This window comes from Girardinichthys multiradiatus, chromosome 19 (assembly GCF_021462225.1).
Source record: "Girardinichthys multiradiatus isolate DD_20200921_A chromosome 19, DD_fGirMul_XY1, whole genome shotgun sequence".
Taxonomy (NCBI): domain Eukaryota; kingdom Metazoa; phylum Chordata; class Actinopteri; order Cyprinodontiformes; family Goodeidae; genus Girardinichthys; species Girardinichthys multiradiatus.
The window spans coordinates 24,559,817-24,582,076 of record NC_061811.1 but is presented as its reverse complement, the minus strand read 5'-3'; the positions used below and the strand labels follow the sequence as shown (position 1 = coordinate 24,582,076).

At 38.4% G+C, this 22,260-nt stretch overlaps 1 protein-coding gene and 1 long non-coding RNA gene across 8 annotated transcripts; both read left to right on the top strand.

Annotated features, from left to right (window-relative positions):
• Nucleotides 1-824: 824 nt before the first annotated feature.
• On the top strand, nt 825-5,057 carry LOC124855770. 4 transcript variants are annotated; one of them, XR_007035142.1, is made up of 7 exons: nt 825-1,234; nt 1,400-1,506; nt 2,208-2,330; nt 2,451-2,516; nt 2,596-2,684; nt 2,783-3,358; nt 4,486-5,057. It is a non-coding gene; the product is annotated as an uncharacterized LOC124855770 (long non-coding RNA). The 4 variants fall into 4 exon arrangements; XR_007035141.1 differs by having other exon boundaries at nt 1,400-2,330; XR_007035140.1 differs by having other exon boundaries at nt 825-1,506.
• Nucleotides 5,058-6,328: 1,271 nt separating this feature from the next.
• sumo3a (small ubiquitin like modifier 3a) lies at nt 6,329-21,589 on the top strand. Of its 4 annotated transcripts, none has more exons than XM_047345799.1 (8): nt 6,911-7,274; nt 7,473-7,590; nt 7,758-7,864; nt 7,953-8,262; nt 8,360-8,451; nt 18,389-18,517; nt 19,260-19,331; nt 20,466-21,589. In XM_047345799.1, the coding sequence occupies exons 2-8, from the start codon at nt 7,479-7,481 to the stop codon at nt 20,466-20,468; spliced, it is 825 nt and encodes a 274-aa protein (XP_047201755.1). In that variant the 5' UTR covers nt 6,911-7,274; nt 7,473-7,478; the 3' UTR covers nt 20,469-21,589. The 4 variants fall into 4 exon arrangements, with proteins under 4 accessions (XP_047201756.1, XP_047201755.1, XP_047201754.1 ...); XM_047345798.1 differs by having other exon boundaries at nt 7,124-7,274; nt 19,533-21,589; XM_047345800.1 differs by lacking the exons at nt 18,389-18,517; nt 19,260-19,331; nt 20,466-21,589 and adding an exon at nt 9,494-9,987 and having other exon boundaries at nt 6,329-7,274.
• The last annotated feature ends 671 nt before the right edge of the window (nt 21,590-22,260 follow it).

Genomic DNA, 22,260 nt, shown 5'->3' with positions numbered 1-22,260 from the left:
CCACATCCAACAGGATTAACTGTGGACGCAAGAGGAAGCTGTCTGAAAGGGATGTTCGGATGCTAACCGGGATTGTATCCAAAAAACATAAAACCACGGCTGACCAAATCACGGCAGAATTAAATGTGCACCTCAACTCTCCTGTTTCCACCAGAACTGTCCGTCGGGAGCTCCACAGGGTCAATATACACGGCCGGGCTGCTATAGCCAAACCTTTGGTCACTCATGCCAATGCCAAACGTCAGTTTCAATGGTGCAAGGAGCGCAAATCTTGGGCTGTGGACAATGTGAAACAAGTATTGTTCTCTGATGAGTCCACCTTTACTGTTTTCCCCACATATGGGAGAGTTACGGTGTGGAGAAGCCCCAAAGAAGCGGACCACCCAGACTGTTGCATGCCCAGAGTGAAGCATGGGGTGGATCAGTGATGGTTTGGGCTCCCATATCATAGCATTCCCTTGGCCCAATACTTGTGCTAGATGGGCGCGTCACTGCCAAGGACTACCGAACCATTCTTGAGGACCATGTACATCCAATGGTTCAAACATTGTATCCTGAAGGCGGTGCCGTGTATCAGGATGACAATACACCAATACACACAGCAAGACTGGTGAAAGATTGGTATGATGAACATGAAAGTGAAGTTGAACATCTCCCATGGCCTGCACAGTCACCAGATCTAAATATTATTGAGCCACTTTGGGGTGTTTTGGAGGAGCGAGTCAGGAAACGTTTTCCTCCACCAGTATCACGTAGTGACCTGGCCACTATCCTGCAAGAAGAATGTCTTTAAATCCCTCTGACCACTGTGCAGGACTTGTATATGTCATTCCCAAGATGAATTGACGCTGTATTGGCCGCAAAAGGAGGCCCTACACCATACTAATAAATTATTGTGGTCTAAAACCAGGTGTTTCAGTTTAATTGTCCAACCCCTGTAGGTCAATATAGCCTTTGTTCTTTCATTGTTATTAGTGCCATGATAAAGATGTCATGTCCAAATGTTAGACAGACATTACTTTGTGACGAGCAGCAAATTAACAAAAAAGTCATTACTGGATTTATTTATTTTTTTTGTGTGTGCATGTTGATATTGACTTTAATATGATTATGTTCTTCTATGTTCCGAGGCTAAGGTACCATTTCAGTTAATAGGAATGGACCTTATTGGAAAGTTGGTAAAAACCAAGCAAGGAAACCAGTACATCTGCGTTATTATTGACTACTGCACGAGGTGGGTCAGTGCATATCCCATTCCAACCAAGTCCGCTGCTGATGTCACAAACTGCATCTTGAAATTTATTTATCAGTTTGATGTTCTTAAACGCATACTAACTGATCTAGGCAAATAATTTGTCAATTGACTTTGAATTAAAACATGTATAATTAATCTGTACAGATCAACACAGAGGTCTGCAAAATATTTGGAATTGAAAGAAGTATCTGTGTTGCCTATCACTCACAAACAAATGGGCTTGTGGAGAGGCTGAACGGCACTATTCAGAGGTGAGCAATAACATACTACAAAAAATGGCCATACTACAAAAAGTGAATGAACAGACTGAGGACAAAAGAACAGCTCACAACGCAATTCTCACCTTTCAAGCTAATGTTTGGCAGAAAAGCGAGCTATCTCTGTGATATCCCAGAGCATTATGAAGTGACTAAACAAACACAGACTCATCTTCAGTTTTACATGTTGACTACGTATTTCTGAACATTAAAAATCTAATGATCATAAAATGATCCTATTTTTATTTTGTTATAGTTGACTCTTGCTAGGTGGATAGTTCTTTTGAAGATTTCTTGCCATACCACCTCCTGCTGCTGTAACACCCTTTTATGAAAACTGTAAATATCTTATAAACTTTAAGCAAAAGTCTGTCTTGTTGAACATTGTCAATATATTGTAACATTTTTAATAAATCTTAAAATGTTTTACATAAATGACAATTATATAATTTATACACAGGCTTGAAGGATGCAGGGGATGACAAAAATTGCCAAGTTTTGCTTGCAAAAATAGGCCCGTACAAACTATTTTATTGGGACATAGCCAGAACTTGCCCAAACCAAGAGCTTGAAAGTGAGGTGGAAATGTATTTATGGTTAGTTAAAATGATTCAATGTTTTATCTGAAGCGCTGGATATCTTTCAATAATTTAACAAAGTCTGCACTGATAAAAAAAAACTTATTTGTTCTCTAGATTCTTAATGCATACATAGCCAATGCAGTGAAAAAACATAACTTGGGAGGAAACACAAAAGCTCTACACATAGACTCTTTTGAGTGGACACGTATCTGGGAAGGAAAGTCCTCAAGATTCAAGGTAAGGACTGAGATAAGTTATACTATTTATTATATTTTCTGTGTTTTTCTAAGTGTATTACACTGAACTTAATGACCAAACACATGTTTACCTATTTCATTTAACTGCTTTAATTTTCAGTGTGACCCACATCAGTACCATCTTATTTTGGGTGCAGTTCATGAGCCTGGTCACTGGATACTGGCAGTATGAAAAATATATAATAAATGTTTTTTATAGCTAGTCATATTTGCTCAGAAATTGAAATGTTTTCTCTAATTAACAGGCAATCTACCATTCACAGAGAAGGAGTGTTGTTTTGGACCCCATGGGAAATGACAGTTTGAAAATAAAGCAATGCTTAACTTTCACAAGGTATTAAAGTAAAATGAACTGAAATAACTATGCTTTGAAAGCATACAAATATGGTTTACAATATCGAACTGACATATTTTCTTCTTTATACTTTACAGGGCCTTCGTCAGAAAAAGAGGCTTGTCCGTATCCAGATGGACAGCAAGTACACTGCCCCACTCCCTTCAGAAGGACTCAACATCCTGTGGAGTTTTTGTTCTCAAAGTAGATTTGTCTTTTCTGTGTAATTTATGTGAAGGTCTTTTATAACAGGAAATCTTTGGTCCAGATGTTAATTTTATTCTGAAACACCCCATGAGTATTGATTTCAAATGTGACAGATGTGAAATGTGTTTCATGTATTTCACATGTTTATATGTTTTTTATGTTTTATCATTAGTATGCAGAAAAACTACTTGCAGAGGCATCCCTGCAGTTTAGAAATGACGTGTCAGCTGTGTCTCAATTCAGAAAACATATTGCATTTACGCTGATGATGGAGACCAGTATTTTAATTAAATTTTTTGCTTTCTAGTTTAAAGTAATGCAATGACTAAAACTTTGATGTAGTTTGTAATAATATAATTTATTGTGAACTATCTCTTGATGATCTTAGTGAGCTGTGCCACCATTGTGGGGAGAAAACAACTACTGGAGACAAGCAGAAGAAACAACTGAAGAAAACGAATACATGGGTAATTATGTTCAACTAGTGACATGCAGACCACTTGTTTCACAAATATATGTACTACTATGAGCTAATACAGGCAGTAGCCTGGGTGTTTGCAGTACTTTAAAATGTTCTAAGCTCTGTTCAGGTAGCATGACAGTGGAGTGTTGAGAAGATTGGACAGACATCTATCTATGATTTATTCTGTAGTGTGAATCACATGATGCAGTGACTTTTTGTCTGCTGCTGTGCAGAATGTGTATGTAATTGCACATGGTGCAAGTACTTCAAATCTTCACTGTGTGTAATTGTTTTGCACAATAATAAATTAGTCAAAGGAAATATATAGAGACAGGTTGTACCTGTTGAAGAAAGTGTGTTTTCCTGTCAAATATAAAAATGTTAGTGCCATAAAACTTTTAAGTGATAGGCAACAGAAAATCAGATATTAAGAGAAGCCGATACCGGTGTTGCATTTTAAAATGTTTATTTAAAACAATAATCAAGCCTTGGTGCAGGCAGACAAACCCTGATCTGGAGTCTGGAAAGGATGACAGGGGACAGGCAGACAGGGATGAAGCTTGAGGCAGGTTCGTAAGACAGGCCTGATCTCTGACAGGCTGACAGATAAAAGGGCTTTGCAAAAATCGCGGTTGTGAGAACAGTCCAGGTCATGTCCAGAAAACAAAAGCCAATGAGGTGTCCAAACGTGGGCAAATCCAGGGGAATTCCAGAAAAATCCAGAAAAAAAAAAGATTTGGTCAAAAATAGGTTAGGCAGGCAAGGAACGCTGGACATTTACTCAATTTGAAGCTTTCAAATAAACTGGCAACATTGAACTCTGGAAGCTCAGTATACAGGGGAAGAAAAACAAATGTAGATGACTGGCTTGACTGAGCTGCTGGCAGAGAATCACAGGTGCAGCCAATGAACCTGACTGCTGAGTGCAGCAGCAGACACCCTGGCAAGAGCATGACAATTAAGCATTAGATGATGTATAAACAAAAACACATTGGAATAACATTCTGGATGAGGTGATTTCTATTAAGTTAACAGTTAACAAGCACAAAGCTTGCATTATGTAAAATTTGTATAACTAATGTGTAATGTGACCCCTACAAATATGTCTTATTGTTGCATTTACTCTCACAGATCCACTGTGATGTATGTGACCGGTGGTACCATGCCAACTGTGTTGCAAATCCGAACCCCAGCAGCTTGCTGAGATGGAACCGTCTTTTCTTCCCTGTTTGTCATATAATCATTGTTGTTCATTTTTATGGTATTTTTTTATATGTTTATCTTGAAAAATACCTTTTTATTATTACTGTCATTACTATCATGATTATTATTACTATAACTGTACAGTTATGAGGAATTACTTTACAATTTTTATTTGGAAGAGTAGATGTGCACTTACATAAGAAAGAAATACTTCTTATTTTGTTTTTGATCTTTTAAAGATGATTAGTTTCAAGTGAAACCTTTGACAGACCATATGTTTGAAAATGTAACTTTTAAATAAAAAGTACACGTTTAGTTGAAATTCTGTAATTTCCAATGGCTTTGTATTATACTTTGCAGCATGTAAACGGGTTAATTGTACATGAAGAAAATTGAGTCATAATATAATCTATTATTTATAGGTATTTTGTTTTTACATACTATTTTCAGTAAGAGTTTTGAAATAAGTTATCAAAAGTATTTTTGTGCTTTGTGGGAAATAAAACATTCACCAGAAACAGTTTGGTTCACTTATTTAGTGTTTTGCTATAAGTTACAGTACGGTCACAATATATGGTAACAGCTGTCATATCCTGTGACCGTTTATATTTAATGTCATTGTAAACAAAAACAAACAAAAGTGTCAACACAAAACAACTACTAGAATACGTTTTAATAATAGAAATAATAATAATACTAATGTGCATGTACACTAGTCCTGTTGCTCTCTTATCGTGTGAGAATTGAGTTTAGAATTTTCTATGCAAGTCACCTTTTGAAAAAACGACAAGGATTGCTTGGATTTTTCTTTACGTTTGTTCGCCTCACTCTCTTTGGCCAAGTTTACACCGGGACGCTGGACTGGGACCCGCTGCCTGATCTCGGCCGGTGTGGCGGAGATTAATTTGTGGTGGCAGCTGGAATACGTTGATGGTTCTGTGGGCGTGGCTTTTCAGGACCCCTTTACTGAACCAGGAAGCAAGGCATGTTCAGCTTAAAGAACTACAAACCATTGCAAAATGCAGTCTGACTCCGTAGCACGTTTTAAGATCTTAAGAAATTCTCAATAGGTCGATATTTTATTGTAATAGTATTGCATATTTTTGAAATTATTCCTGCAAAACCGCTACCATATTACGGTTTCATGGAGAAAAACAGTTAACGAGGTGGATTAATTTCTCCTATTCGTTTCATAATAAAGTAGAAATGTCAAGGTTTGAAATGTGATTTCCAGAAAAACATGATAGAGAAAAAGGTTGCACCTGTGTTTCGTGATTAAAGTGAAAATATTGAAGAGGTCATATTTTGAAGAAAGGGCGAAATGTTGAAAAAGCTGTCGTTTCCAAGCATGTAGGTTCCCAGCTGATCATTATGTTAAAAGAAGAATTTCTTTATGAAGTTACTAGCATATTTACAGAAGATATGGCTGCAGGTTTTTTTTTTTTTCTGTTTCTATTTCACCTTAATGTTGGTGTATATTTTTCTCCTAATTTTAACTTTGAACATATAAACTACAGAACAGTTTTCCTCTTAATTCTTTCATCCAAGTGACCGCACCGTAGTAAGAGGCAACACTGAAAAACAATTCTTCTACTCGTTAACATCCGCATTGCGTCAATATGCACACATATTGACTATTGACACTAAGATCAACCCCGTGATCAGTGGACTCTGAAAATGTGACTGTCACCAGTTGATCTGGATCTGTCTTCCAAAGCGCCAAGGGCTTGTTTGAGAATGAACGACAGGTAGGGAACGCGATTATCTGGATCAATTACAAGGGGACGTAAGTCCGAGATCGGGTTAACTCTTTTTGTGTGACCGATTTTTCGGACAGGTTTATTTATTATATGGTTTAAGACTGAAAAAACAGATACATTTGTTGAACTTGCGAGCTGATTTAATATATTTACAGGCTTAGAGAACATGTCAGGTTTATTATAACAAAGTACGAATGCGACGTGAAAGACGTGAAATAATAATTATTCTACCTGCTGGACAAATTCCCACTGTTAAGCTAAAGAAATAGTAAATTGTTAATTTCAAGTACCATCCCGCATGTTTCAGTCTGTTTCAATCCAAATGACACCAGATACAGGTGGATCACATGTTTAACGCAGTCTCTTCTTAAGACATATTTTGATTATCTTTAAATACGATTTAACAATATTGTTTTACATCCCTCGCAGAGGAGTATTACATATGTGCTGGATAGACCCCAAAGGACAAACTGACATTATTCAAACCCGTGTATTTACGTTAGCAGTGTTTTAATCAGGCAATGACACAGCCACCTAACCTATCCAAACTTCTGTGTTGCGGACCCCACGACAGCCAGTTGCTCGGAGTGCGACTGGATTGTTTACCTGAGTTACTCTTGTTAACACACTGCCCTAACAGTGGGTTCCCCATTGGAGAACACACGGGAAAATACTGTCGATATGACTCACAACACAGTTACACAGCAATATTGGCTGCTAACATTGTGTTATTTGCATTATATTTTATTCAATATGACATGAGTTTAATTACATTAATACTGATTATTTTTACTCTTGTTTGGACACGTAAACTCAAATGATCAGGAGACATGTAATTTGGATTTTATTAAAGTTCACTATGGTGGCCCAGAGGGGTCAACAAATTCCAAACGCTACAACGGAAGTTATACTTAAACGGAAGGCAGGGACGAAGGACAAAGGTTTTTGCATGGAAAAGTAAGTAAAACACTGATATTGTTTAGCTAATGTAGACATGCACTATCATAAAGACGAATGCATTTACTGTGCTAAATTTAGGGGTTACACGGGGAAAGAAGTTATGTAGCAACGCTCCAACCTTGGGATTATACATCTAAGAGATTGCTGTACAATCTGGACCGGTGTCCTAATAATATATTTATGCTTTTATTACAGAGTACAATGTATTGTCCTTTTTGTGGATTTTTTCTGCATTCAACCACAGCATTTTGCTCTTCGTGTGGCAAGGACATAAAATTCTTGTGTCCTTCTGATGATACTGGTCCAACTAAAGGTAGCTTTTCAAAGACTTGTAATTTTGTAAAACAAATAAAAAAACAAATGAGACTTTACTGTACATTATAGTTATACATTTATACACAGTATGCCTGAACAATCCACAGTGGTGGTGTAGGAACTCTCTTGATGAAATTTGATTATTCTTTGATCCTGGAAAAACAGGAACATCTGCAGTGGAATCATGCAACAATTTCCGGACTTTAAAACAGAAGGAGAAACGATCATTTTTCAAAAGGAAAAAAACAAAGCACAGGGAAAACGATGTCAAGGTAACTTCTGTTGGTTCTTCAGTCTATTCTACAGTGCTTAATTTTTCAGTAAAGAATTTTAGTTGCGTTGATCTTTTTATATCTGTAGATTTCAGTAGCCCTGATGCAGTTGAAGGGTGGAATACTACAACCTGTAAGAGGAACAGCCCTCCCCCTTGTAGTGAATCCAGAGGTTGATGCAGAACATTTGCACAAAGCTGCAGTACAAAAAATGAAGGACTTCAATAAACAGCTGGAAAGTGCCTCCTTTTATCTACTCTATTCTGATGGGACAAGGATAATAAACATTCCAGAAACTGAGAGTCCCTTCACTCTGAAAGGTTTCAAGGATGCAGTGGGCAAGGCTTACCAGCGCATCACCGTATACATTTGTGAAGTACAGGATTACCTTACCTATTGTAAGTGATTCTGAAATTGATCTGGCCAAAAATATTTGTTTACGCAGAATTAATGCAATAAGTAATGTGATTGAATGTGTCATCTTGTACTTTACAGATCAGTCCAGCTCAGACACAAAGTCTGAAACATCGGATTCAGAAGTGATCACAAGCAGAAGTGTTGCAGAGTTCAATGCAGCTGATACAGTGGTGAGTATAAAATACTACTCTGTTTCGTAACAGCTGGAGACATAGAATATTTTTAAAAGGGGAAACATTTATTTAAACGTTTTAAATGTTTTAGAAGTGATTTCATGACAATCAGTGGCGGCTGGTGAAAAAGATTCTTGGTGGGGCTGATGTGCCCATGGATTTCCCTTCCTGGTCTAGTACAAGCATTTAAATAAGCAGTTGGAAAATGACTACATTTTCACAACAATATAACATTCTTTATACAGCAAAAAACATTAAGCGCTAAATTAGATAAAAGTGAAATCTCTGGTCAGCAACTTCAAAATGTACAATATTAAATCATTTAATCGGTGTCAACAGCTAATTCTTAATCAGACTCAAAAATGTGAAAATGACAAACTAATGTATAACGTCATGAACTATTTTCACCTTCAAATCAATTTATCAAACATATTAATACACTCAGACATTATGTATGAGGCTTTACAACCAATAATTTTTATTTTAACATACAGTGTGCATAAAAAGTTTTACTTTTTTATTGCTTTAACAAATCAGTCACGAACAACAAAATTTGTCTTTTTCCAACCAAAGAAATTACACAAAAAAATGTTGCTCAAGTTTTTGTTAAAGCCAGGTTCAGAACAACTTTAAAGGAAAGGTTTATTTTAATCATAGGGGTCAGTCTATGGAACAGTCTACTGTAAAAGTAAAACATTCAAGTCCATTTAAATGTTTTTTTAAAAAAAGTGAAATTTTCGATGTTACAAAAATATAATTCTGCTGAGTAGCGGGTCGACTCTTGTTTTCAGTTGTTGATATTATGATATTATGATTTGATAGTACAGTTGTGTTGGACAGCTCAAAAGAACTGGAATTATAAAAAAAATTGTGTTGATAGGAGGCAGGTATTATAAGTTTCTTTCTGCTCCTTTTTGATTTGCATTTGAATTTTAAATGAATGAAATAAAAACATTTTCGAGCGTTACCGTTATTTGCCACAGTCAATAATTTATCTCAATAACACAATGACTGCATTTCATTTTTATTCCATTGGCAGCTTTTTGTATGACATAGGTGATGCAGAAAATCTTTCAAAGGCAACTGCTGTGCTGTCAGGAATGTTGATGTTGCACTTGCCAATGATGTCAAGCACAAACCTTCATTAAAGTCAGATTGTTCTCTTGTGTCAGGGCAGGGATTTTAGTTTAGTTATGTTTTTTTTAATGTTATTATCATCAGGTGCAAATAGCTTAGGTTTAGTTACATTATATTTTAAAACGGAGCTTTTAGACAGGAGTTGAGCCCTCCCACCGTCGGACTGTTTTTGTGACTTGCAGGTATCAGTGAAAGCAATAATTTAGTCGGTATCACATTTTGATTATCAAGCACTATCTTTATATATTTGTGGGTTTCCAGGCATAATTGACTGCATACATGACAGTTACATTCACTGCTCCTTTACTAAATAAAGGAGATTTATGTTCTATTTGTTATGTTTTATATTATATAGCACAGTTTATCATCTGCTCAACAAGTATGGAAGCAAATCGTTACCATATTTCAAATGAAAAAGCATATTCAGAAATGCTTTTTCATTTTAAGAATGTGGCTGCATTGCTTGACTCATAAATGAAATTAGTTATCAATAATCCTATTTTGCATTTTAATTTTCTTCAAGACTGCTCATTCTTTCACTTAATTAAAATAAAAAAGAAAAAGACATTTGAGATTTATTTTTCAAAATATGCCCCAGCAAATAGATACCAAAATTCAATTTGAAATGTAAAATTTGAAAATGAAAAAGCATTTCCAGAAATGCTTTTTCATTTTAAGAATGTGGCTGCATTATTTGACCCATAAACAAAATTAGTAATCAATCATCCTATTTGCATTTTCTTCTTCACGACTGCACATTTTATGCCATAATCAAAAAGAAAACAAAGCAGACATTGCTTTTTCGTTTTCGTGGTCTGCCCGCAAAGTACTGCCCAGAACTCGAAAACGAAAAAGCATTCCGAGCAGCGGGCGCAGCAGAGTGACGTCAGCAGCCGCCCTTCCTCAGCTCCCTGCTGACCGAGCTACCCATCTTGTTCAGTAGGGGGCGCTGTGCACGTCTGCATTGCATTACATTGCAAACGTGCCGAGAAATTGATTGAATTGCAGCAGGGTCGAGCTCAATTTGTGGCAGTGGCAGGCAGAACTGGTAGTTAGTTCCGGTGGCATTCTCATGGCCTGGGACATCCAGCGTGTTTTTAAGCATTTATTTATAATTTTCTGTGAGTGACGATTCAGAATAGCCACTCATGCTCTATAATAAACCGGCTGTTTGTGCAATAAATCTTCGTCATCCTTTCAACACGTCACACATACACATAGTGCTATTTATTTTCCATGTCAAGTAAATACAATCACCTTATGTTATGGGTCTAAAGCTGTTTATTAAATAATAATCAATAATTAAATCATTATGTAAAGGTAACAGGCTATAACAATAATGACAACCCATTTGCCGATAATCAGCATCAGCTTCCACAAAAACAGCGGCAACCGCATTGGCAAGCTTTTACGGCCGGTCTGGCACCTTCCGGCATCCTCGCGGAATCCCCTGCCACCCTGCGGCAGGCTGTGGCAGTTTCGCCACAGCCTGCCGCCGGAACGCCTGTCACTGCCACAAATTGAGCTCGGTCCTGCTGCAATTCAATCAATTTCTCGGCACGTTTGCAATGTAATGCACTGCAGACGTGCACAGCGCCCCCTACCGAACAAGATGGGTAGCTCGGTCAGCAGGGAGCTGAGGAAGAGCGGCTGCTGACGTCACTCTGCTGCGCCCGCTGCTCGGAATGCTTTTTCGTTTTCGAGTTCTGGGCAGTACTTTGCGGGCAGACCACGAAAACGAAAAAGCAATGTCTGCTTTGTTTTCTTTTTGATTATGGCATAAAATGTGCAGTCGTGAAGAAGAAAATGCAAATACAAATAGGATGATTGATTACTAATTTTATTTATGGGTCAAATAACGCAGCCACATTCTTAAAATGAAAAAGCATTTCTGGAAATGCTTTTTCATTTTCAAATTTTACATTTCAAATTGAATTTTGGTATCTATTTGCTGAGGTACATTTTGAAAAATAAATCTCAAATGTCTTTTTCTTTTTCATTTTAATTAAATGAAAGAATGAGCAGTCTTGAAGAAGAAAATTAAAATGCAAATAGGATTATTGATAACTAATTTCATTTATGAGTCAAGCAATGCAGCCACATTCTTAAAATGAAAAAGCACTTCTGAATATGCTTTTTCATTTGAAATATGGTAACGATTTGCTTCCATAAACAAGTGGTAACATTGATGTTGTCACCAATGTCACCTGGCTTAACTTATTATTGTTAAGTATGCCTTGTTGATAACCACACAGTATGTTAAAAAAAATGTTATTTATCCTGGGTTTTATTCTCCTTTACTATACACCCACATTGTTTTTCCTGACTAGTTCTTATAGCGTTTAGTCAGGTAACGTTTTCTATCGTTTTAGTGATGTATGAACCTGTATTTTTTCAAGCATTTTGCTTTGTTGTTGGAACACCCAAAGTTTGCCACTGTGGGACAATAAAGCATTTTCTGCTGTTTTCTATTCTGTTCTGTGTTAAATACACTTAATCAATACAAATGTAGTTGACATAGCAGCTAATTGTAGTTTTGTACTGTGAAGCTGCTGTGTAACGCTGCCCACATAATCAGCAATGTGGAAGCCAAGTGGGACTGGTCTCTCGCGTTCGTGCTTAACTCGGGGTGAATTGGACTCAAAGTTGAGTAACCCACGTGTTACCCTGTGTTCTCAAACTGAAAACCCTGGGCATGATAGAGTGGAGTAGGTCTACTCAGGGTATGTGCTTTCTACTCGGAGCTTGTTAACCCCGCTTTCTGAAACGGCCCTGCACCAAACAGCTCTAACCAAAGCTGAATCCTACTATGACAACACACATTGTTCATCACAAGGCAATCAATAGCTTTTGACTTGGAGTGAAAATATCACATTTTCATAGGTAAGTTGTAAAGAAGCAAATTTCTAAACAGGCTCAAGATTAGTCTAAATCAGTGTTTCCCAACCCTGGTCATCAAGGCACACTTCCCTGTATGATTCCCTGTTTCAGTACACCTGATATCAATTGACGGCTGATTAACAGGCTTTTGCTGAACTTCAGTCATCTGAATCAGGCGTGTTAAAGCAGGGAAACCTCTAAAATATGGCTGGCAGAATAACATAATGTACAGTGAATACAAATATCTGTACAGTGAGAAAATATATATGAGATTAAAACATTTGCTTGCAAAATAGGACCAACAATTTTCAATGCTCTGGTTAGACATTGACCATACATCTGACCTCTGGCTCCTGCAAATTAAGCGGCTAAAGTAAAATGAGTTGCATCCCTTTCTCATTTCAAAGGGATAGGGGTGTGTCTAGACTTTTTTTCTTGTGGGGCAAGTAGGGGCACAGATTGTAGAAGGGTAATTATACTTTCCTTCTGTTTTTGTCGCGTTTCTGTGTTTTAATAAAGGTAAAAAAAAGAGAGACTGTCATAAAACTGCCAAAGTTATATCTCCCATTAAAAAGCTTCAACCCTACAGCATCAACTTAATTTTGACCCCGTAGTTGTTTTTGTTTACTGCAGTAAATTATTATTTTTTGTGTATACAGTATATGTTTTGTTGTGTTATGTTTTTGTTCTTAAACTTTAAAAAAAAAGTTATACCATCATCAGAATGAATAAAAACTTTGCACATGTGCATCTCATTGCCAGTTGTGACACCGTGCTGCGAGAACCGCTTGGCAGCTTGTTGTAGCGCGTGGTAATAGATTCAGCTCATTCACGTGTTGACTTTCTTCCTCAGAAGGCTGCTGTTAGTTTACCAAATACATGCTGGATTTGCTCGAACCTTTCTGCAAACGCTATATAAACTGATTGACAGCTCTGGTTGGGGTGGCGAGCTGGGGTGGCCAATCAGATTCCAGAGGTAGCCGGTGCCACCCCCAGCCACCCCTGTGGCCAAACTCCTGCATAGGGATTGCAGCTAGAACAGCTTCAACCCTTCTGAGAAGGCTTTTCACAAGAGTTTAGGAGTGTGTTTATTGAAATTTGTTGCTTTTTTTTCAGAAAGTCAGCCACTGATGTTGGATGAGAAGACTATAGCCCCTTTTCCACTTAAAGCCCTAAGATTTAAAGCTGCGGGATTTTTTTTTTTACCCGGGTAAAAGGAATCCTGGGAATTTGGGTGCTGCCTACTTAAGGGAGTTTTTCGGAATAATGGGTATATTAGATTAGTTAACAGCGTATGGTAAACGAGTATAATACCTCTCCTTAACTGTGAAATGAATGGATAATTATGTTTTTTCAAAAATATGCTAATCACAAAATGCAGAGATTGTCCACTTCAGTTAATATTGCGGCTACTTATAAATTTTTTCAGTGTCAATTATTTTATATGGTATATTAAGATGTGAGCGGAACTTAGTGTGTCGCAAGTTGAACTGGTTATGGTTAACCTCTGTGTTCCTGGAGGTAGTGTTTTTAATCAGGCATTGATGCAGCCAAGTACCCTTAGATACATCTGCGATACACATATCAAGTTAATCAGTTTAACCCGCCACTAGTTAATCTATCACAACAGCACGCTGCGATTTCCTGCTAACTGTTATCTGTTTGTGGCAGCTGAAAGTGAATTTAAAGCGTTTAGCAGGTATGGTACCAGAGTATAAAATGGTAATTTTCCCTGGAAATTTTGACATTTTACATTAATGTAGAAATAATCCAGGATTCCTTTGACCCAGGTAAAACAAATCCTGGGGTTTTAAATCCCAGGGCTTTTAGTGGGATAGGGGCTAAGGTCTTCTCTTCCAACATCAGTGGCTGACCCTCAGAAATATGCTTCTGAAAAAAACAAATTTCAATTAACACACTCCTAAATTTGTGGAAAGCCTTCTCAGGTGCATTGTAGCTGCAATGGACTAAGATTGGGATGTAACTTTATTTACCTTGTATGTAAAGGCTGACGAGTGAATAGTTTTTGCGAGTGGTGAAGACAGCACAGGCGCTTGTGGGATGTTGTCTACCAGATCTGGACTCGATTTAAGCTGCATGAATCCAGAAAAGGGCCAGACACTGACCACACCCACCCGGACAATGCAATGTTTGTCGCACTTCCAACAGGAAAATGATTTAAGAAGATCACATCAATAACAGGATTCAGGTGGCTGAAATTAGCTTCCTCCGTAGGGTGGCGGGGCACTCCCTTAGAGATATGGTGAGGAGCTCGGCCATCCAGGAGGGGCTGGGAGTAGAGCCGCTGCTCCTCCACATCGAAAGGAGCCAGTTGAGGTGGCTCAGGCATCTATACCGGATGCCTCCTGGACGCCTTCCTTGGGAGGTGTTCCAGGCACGTACCACCAAGGGGAGGCCCAGGCGACGGCCCAGGACACGCTGGAGGGACTATGTCTCTCGGTTGGTATGGGAACGCCCTGGGCTCCCCCCGGAGGAGCTGGAGGAGGTGTCTGGGGAGAGGGACGTCTGGGTGTCTCTGCTGAGTCTGAGTCCCGGATGAAGTTGAAGACGAGTACAAGTACAAGTATTTTTAATTGATATGCTCGGCAGTTTTAAAGCAATTGGCAATTGTCCCCCTGCAGGCAGACCAAACATCCCTGCTGACAATCAAACTAAACCAGCAGCCCATCTCAGACTATTTCAGCATAATCTACATGTGTATCTTTTGAGCCAGGTCTCAGCTAAATTTCATCATGGTGACATAATGACAATAAAGAATTTAGAATTTGTTAGATCTACATATACAAGGACCAAGAACTTAGACTGTACATTTGTAAAAACAATTAGAACACCTAACTAAGTATTCAGCTCTATGGTAAAAAATTTTCACATATTGATATTGAATTCTGTTTCTGATTTACCTCTGAAAAAGATAGTGATTTAATTACAGTTAAACAACAAAAGTGTTCGTAATGGCTAAGATACCAACAAAATGCATTGTCTGGCTGAGGAACAAGTTAGGACACCCTAAATTCTAATAGCTAGTGTTACCCTCTTTGACTGAAATAACTCATGCAGCCATCTATCAGTGTCTAACATCAGTCTGAAGATGACCAGACTCATCACTTTAGGCTGTGAGATGTTTTAAGAAGGCTCATTGCATGTACAGCCTGATTCACGTCACCCTAAAGCATCTCAAAGAGATCTGATTTGGGCTTTGACCCAGCCAAGGACTTTTTTTCCCAGTCACTGATGGATTTACTGGCATGTTTTGGTTCATTGTTATGTTGAACAGTACAGTTCTGCTTCATTCTCACTTTAAAACTCAGGAGTACAACAAACTACAAAACCTTAGGCAATAAACATCCAACAAAATGCTGAGTAAGTATTTTCTAATCATAAATGCAATTAACCTTACGTTGTTGGAGTAGCTTATCAGTGTCCCCACCCTATAGTGGCACAGTAACCAGTTCCAACACCACATAGCTGCAGTAAGGAAACATCATGATTAGCGTCATTTAAGTGCACTGCAATAGCATATCCTGTGTTTTTCTGTGTATCATATTTTTATGTTCACTGGTCCAACCACTTCTTATTTAATCAGTTTCTAGTCACTGAAATTTGTTTGCCAGAATAATTCTTGTACCCCAGACACTGGACAGGACTTTTCTTTTTTGTTATTGTACTATTTGTATGTATGTAGATGTATTGTTATTTAGGTAGAATCCTATTTCATGGGATCAAGGCCTTAAAAACCTTAAAGCTGATGTGTACATAAATATTTATTATAATTTGTATGGGTTAAAAGGCATGTGACCAGCTATTTCAAGTTAAATGACATTTTAATTGTCATGTATTTTCATGTAATTTACTCATTTCATAGAGGAAGACGCTCTTTGGAAGCTTGAATGGGACCTATTATGCATTTTCACTTTTTAATCGTTTTTATACTTCCATTTGGGTCTCCAATGCTTCTACAAATGGTCCAAACACAAAGAAAAATATTCAGCCATTCTTGGCTATAAATGAATGTTTTATTTTTTTCTATAAAACGCGCAGGTTCAAAAGCTGTGAAATTGTGACGTAACAATTACACTGGCACCTAGCAACGTTACCGAAGTCCCGCCCCTGACTAGCAACTGAAGCGGAGCTCCACCCACTTGACTTTTAGTAGAGGATCACGTCTCGCCGGCGGGGTTACGTTACACGCGCTTTACGATGGATACCCTCAAAGGCAGATGTTCTGTTGTTGGCTGCAAAGACCCACATGCTTCATTTTATTTTTGAGGGCAAAGTTCCAGATTTGCAGAAAGACTTAGACTGAAGAAAAATCCATCCCCTACTGTTTATGGCAAGAAATGTTCATGACAGATAATGTAAGTACTTATTATTGTGTCTTATTTTGGTTTCGTGTACAAAGTGCTGGTTGGTGGCACAGCTAATTTGCATAAGAGTGACAGAGCCCTAAAACAGCTCATTTTGAAAGGAGCTCAAAAAAGGAGAAACTGAGGAGGTGAAATCTCATTGTATGATAATAATTTTGTGCGAAAAATGTAATTAACATGTTTTCTTTAGCCTATTAGACCTATCCCAAATGTAAAAAAAAAAAAAGAAAAGATTAATAGGTCACCTTTAAAAACTCTTTCTTCAGTATGCGTAATGCAGGATTCAGCATGCGTGCGCGGTCCCGAGTTCGCGCTCCGGGATGGGGACACCACGTGGTTTTCCCAGACCAATCGTTTATTCGTAACAGTGGTCCCGCGCGCGTACCCGCCAGCGAAGAAAACGTTGGGCAGAAGGCGGCAGGAAGACTTAAAGCGCGGTGTCGGTCTGTTGAGAAAACTACAAAAACTAACCGAGATGTCAGAGGAAAAGCCAAAGGTAATATACTGAGGATCAAACAGCGGTTCATCTGTACTGATGGCTGGGTCAGGCTTGTACAAAATCGCCTCGCAAATGTGCAATGGAAAGGCCTGGGTTTGCACGTTTCTCCAAATCGGCGCAGTGTTAGTTTCGCAAAATGAATGAGATCCCGCATATCTATATATAGTCCATGAGCACCGAAACGACACGACCGTAAAGGGGAAAAAAATACTATACTGCTAATCCTGTCTTTCGACTATGCATTTTAGAAGAAAATGTATTACAGTATATGTTTATCTTGTTGTGCCCCCCCATCTCTTTTGTCGAAAGGGTCACACGCCGCAGCTGTAGTTTAGCGGCAAAACAGCGCAAATGGTTGTGACGCACCCATTTAAAAATGACCGTTGCAGTTGGTGTGTTTGTGCTTGTTTACTTTCATAAAGGTTTCGATCGGGACATAACAAAACAAAGCAGTTAGCCGGCAGCTAAACTTCCAATTGATCCCAAAGGACCTCCGGTGTGCTAACCTAGCCTAGAGCTAATTATGCTAACGTTAGCCTCTGAAAATATACTCTTGTGGCCTGATTTAACATATGGCGGTGTTGGCTAGTATTTTCTTTTTTTTTCTTTTTTTTACCACGATTCTCATATTATTTATTTCACGTTTTTATTTACTTTGTTTTATTAGACGTCATCAAATAAATATATCCAGATCTGTTGTGGCCCAAAAGTCCCAATAAATATTGAAAGATACAGTCTATATCTATTACGATATGGATGCAACGTTCTGTGTGTAATCTGTTGTATTGAAATGTTAAAAAGCTAGAAATCATGCTTGGCTTCTAGGAAAATAAATAACTTAGTTTTGATTTAATGCAATGTCTTGGTTTATGCCACATAAGTAACTACCTGAATTTTTCAACGGTCTTCTGATTAACTCTTCACCATAAGACATGCATTTTCACTGATGGTTAAAAACATAAGCCCCTGACCGAACTGGGCTTTACGTGCATTATTCCGACTGCCACGGTTCTGATTCATGTTTGCGCTGCAGGAAGGAGTAAAGACAGAGAACGACCACATCAACCTCAAAGTTGCAGGGCAAGATGGGTCAGTCGTCCAATTCAAAATCAAACGACACACGCCGCTCAGCAAACTAATGAAGGCATACTGCGAACGACAGGTGAGCTGCAACCCTAGTTGGCTGTCATAATGTATAAATTACATCCATTTCCAATACAGTACAAAGCAAGTGTTCATTGAACCTTTCTCCATTTTGTTTCAACCACAAACTGTGTTTTCCTAAAATTGTATTAGACCAACACAGCCCCCTTCACTTCAATCCAGTGTAGCCAATTGCCTTCAGAAGTCTTCTAGAAGCAGCCAGGTGGCTAAAGTAAAGCATAATGAAGTCCCATGTAAGGTTAGCCATTTAGGAAAGAAAGTGCTGAGATGCTTCGCATCTTGCCTAAGCAATAAACTAACTATTCAAGCAGTAGTAAACTAACGCTGCACATCACCCTGAACATACATTCCCCACAGTGAAACTTGGTGGTAGCAGCATCATGTTAAGGATGTCTTTCTTTAGCAGGGACCAGGAAGCTGGTTAAAGTTGCAGGGAGGGTGCTTGGAGGTAAATACAGGGACAACCTGAAAGAGACTGCAAAAGATTTGAGATTGGGACAAAGCTTCCGCATGACACTGGCCCTAATTTGATTCAGGCAGACGAATACAAAAACACTTCACTTTCAATGTATCAATCTGGGATTTTAAATGTTTTTGTGGTTGTGACCTGACAAAATCTAAACTATGAGCACTTTTGCAAGGCTCTGCATTCAAAAAGTACATTGAATGCTCTGTCAGCCTGTATTTGTATGCTTCAGTTTGCTGGTTGTTGTTCATCTATTACCCGTCTTCTTCTGCAGGGACTTTCAAAAGGGCAGATCAGGTTCAGGTTTGATGGCCAGCCAATCAATGAGACGGATACACCTGCACAGGTACGATGACATTAATCAGCGTACATTTTTCAACACGGTGAAAACACATAAAAGCAGACATTGGTCTTATTTAACACATAATTGCAGGTTTTTTTTTACACATGTGGGATTAAATGAATTGGGAATATGCAATCCTATCCTTTTTTTTTTTTGTGAGGTTTATTTATTAATAGAGAGGTTATGTTCATATCCGTTTTACAGCTGGAGATGGAAGATGAAGACACTATAGATGTTTTCCAGCAGCAGACAGGCGGGAACTGCTAAGCCCTACCACCCCACCTCACTGACGGCCATGTTCAGACCATGCCCTAGACCTTCACTGTCTCTCCCTCCCCGATTGCTCCGGCCAACTTATTATTGTTATTAATAATATTATTATTATTTTCTCTTTTCAAAGACATTTTTTGCCTGATGTGTCAGTGCTCTTCAGCGGTTTATGTACTCTCTTAGTCAAGACTGAACTTGTGTTTTCAGTCTTTGCGGCTGGTCAGGTAGCACCACCATTTCCTTTCTGGTGCTGCAGATTGTAATCAGACCAACGGCTCACCACAGAAACCGCTGTGTGGCTGTTTCTAGCACATCAGAGTGTAAGGGTCTGCAGGTTTTTTGTCCAAGGGTCACAGTGGGGCGTGAAAGTGAAGCATTGTCTCTGAACCACCCTCCCGCTTGCTATTTCACTTTGCTTTTTATTTGTTTGTTTGAACAGATGTATTTTAGGTATCTTTACGTTTTAGGTGCTTCTGCGTTGTTTTTGTACTTTTTGCCTCCCGTTTTAAAGTTTTTTGTTTTTTTTTTCTGTATAGAAATATCCAAATGGGTGTTAGATTAGTTGTGAGGTTAAGAACAATACTCCAAAGACAGAACATCTGCTTCTCTCTAAATGTATATTTCTCTAATTGCAAGGTTAAAACGGTGTCATTTTGAGGTGTTAAGTTAGGTCGTTAGTATTGTTCTCTCCAGCTTCTAATAGAGAACAATCTGTTGTACAGATTGCCATTTGCTCAGGCGAAATGCTCGATCAGGGGGTAAAACAATTCTATGCCATTGAAGTAGGCTTAGCTTTGGTCGTTTCTCAGTAACAAATGCATCTTTTTCCTCTTTATTTTTTATTGTTTTGGGCTATACAACTGGCAGTGATCTGTCCCTGCGATATAAGCAGCTCGGCTTGCAGCAGGAGTTCGGCTGTGGGCGACAGCGACTGAGAAGTTGTTCCCGACTGCTGTTTTCGGGGTCAAGCAGCTTCCAGTTTAAGCAAGGACATGCAGCCGAAGCAGAACGTTGTAAGCACATCACTTTTTTACGATACATCATCTGCTGAGATGTGGTATTTAAATGTGCTCTGCTGCAGTGTTACAGAGGAGACATCTCTGATTATTCTCTGGAGTTCAGAGTGTGACGTTCGGTGCATCACTCCACATCTGGAGAGCAGGAAGGTCAACCGGTGGAGTTTTGGGGATAAGCGCAGGCCACAGAGTTGCTTAGTTTTGATCCGTTTCTATTTCGACACAAACGTGGATCCTTCTGTCCCGAATGAAATGAGCTGAATTCTTTTTGAAGCAGCTTCAGATGTGCACAAAAGTGAGTGTTTGGAGTTGTATGGAGCAATACGGTTGCTTTTGAGGTTCAAAGCATCAAAAAAGGCATTGGTTTTTGAATTTTGTTGTAACTGAGCAGGTGTAGTCTCATTTCAAACAAGAAAACTAAACAAATAACAGCAAATCCCCTTCGTTCCCACTAGCCTGTCAGAAAGCCATTTCCTTTTTATATTAAACCTGTTCACATCTTATTCAGCTATATTTTTGTATACATCCTTTTTAGCAGTCCAGTATATTGCGGTATCCATTTGTTTTGGAAAACAAATACATAGTTGCCATCTGCTATTTGAACTCTTTATTTTACTGTAAGTTCTCAAATGACTCCCGAACAGCCATCTCTCCTCGTTAAACGGTGTGTTAGAGGAGGGCTAAGTCTTTGTGCGACGCGTCTTGGCACAAATTATTTACTGGTAATGATTGTGAGTTTAACTTTCGTCACAAATATAAGCACATTTTATCAGAACCTATAAATTAGCCTTTCACATTCTTTGCATTTTAACAACTGGGTTTCTCTGGACAGAAGTCTTTTTGGCGGCTGGCTGAACTACACTGTTATGTATGAAGAATGGGGTCCAGGTCTTGTCTTGTTTGTTTCTCTACTGATTTGTACATTATTTGTGGTCTTTTACTACTGTATACAATAAATATAGTTTGGTACTCAGATATGCTGTCTCTTGCTTCGTTATTTAGTGTTTAAATTTTTTTAAGCTGGTTACAAATACTTTCAGCCAACTGGAGTCCCAGCATAATTTACTGGGGTTCTGTTTGTAGCTTGAACTCTTTCTGTTTTTTTATGATTAACTTTACAACCACAGACCTCAGTATATTCAATTGGGATTTTATATTATAGACTTACACGAAACGGCTCATAATCGCAAAGTGAGAGGAAAACGTTTAATTTTTAAAATAAAATTAAGTGTGGATTGTAATTCTACTCCCTTTACTCTGATACCCCTAAATAAAATACACTTCAATTACTCCCTTCAAAAGTCTCCTGTGTGCAAATTAGTCTTAGTATGAATTCGGCATCTCCTGTTTTTTATACGCAAACATCAAGAACACAACCTTAACATGGAGCGAGAGTTGAGTAAATGAAATGTGGTGCTGTGGTCTGATGAGGCACACCATCCTCAAAGTGAAAGCAGGATGGTGGCAGTATCATGCAGTGGGAATTTTTTCTTGCAGGAAATCTGGTCAGTGTTGATGGGAATGTGGATGGTAAATGAATACAGGGATATACTGAAAGAAAACTTGTTAAAAAACTTAAAACTGGGAAGCAGGTTCATCTTTCAGCAGGGCAATGCACCTGAACGAACAGCCATAGATGAAATTGT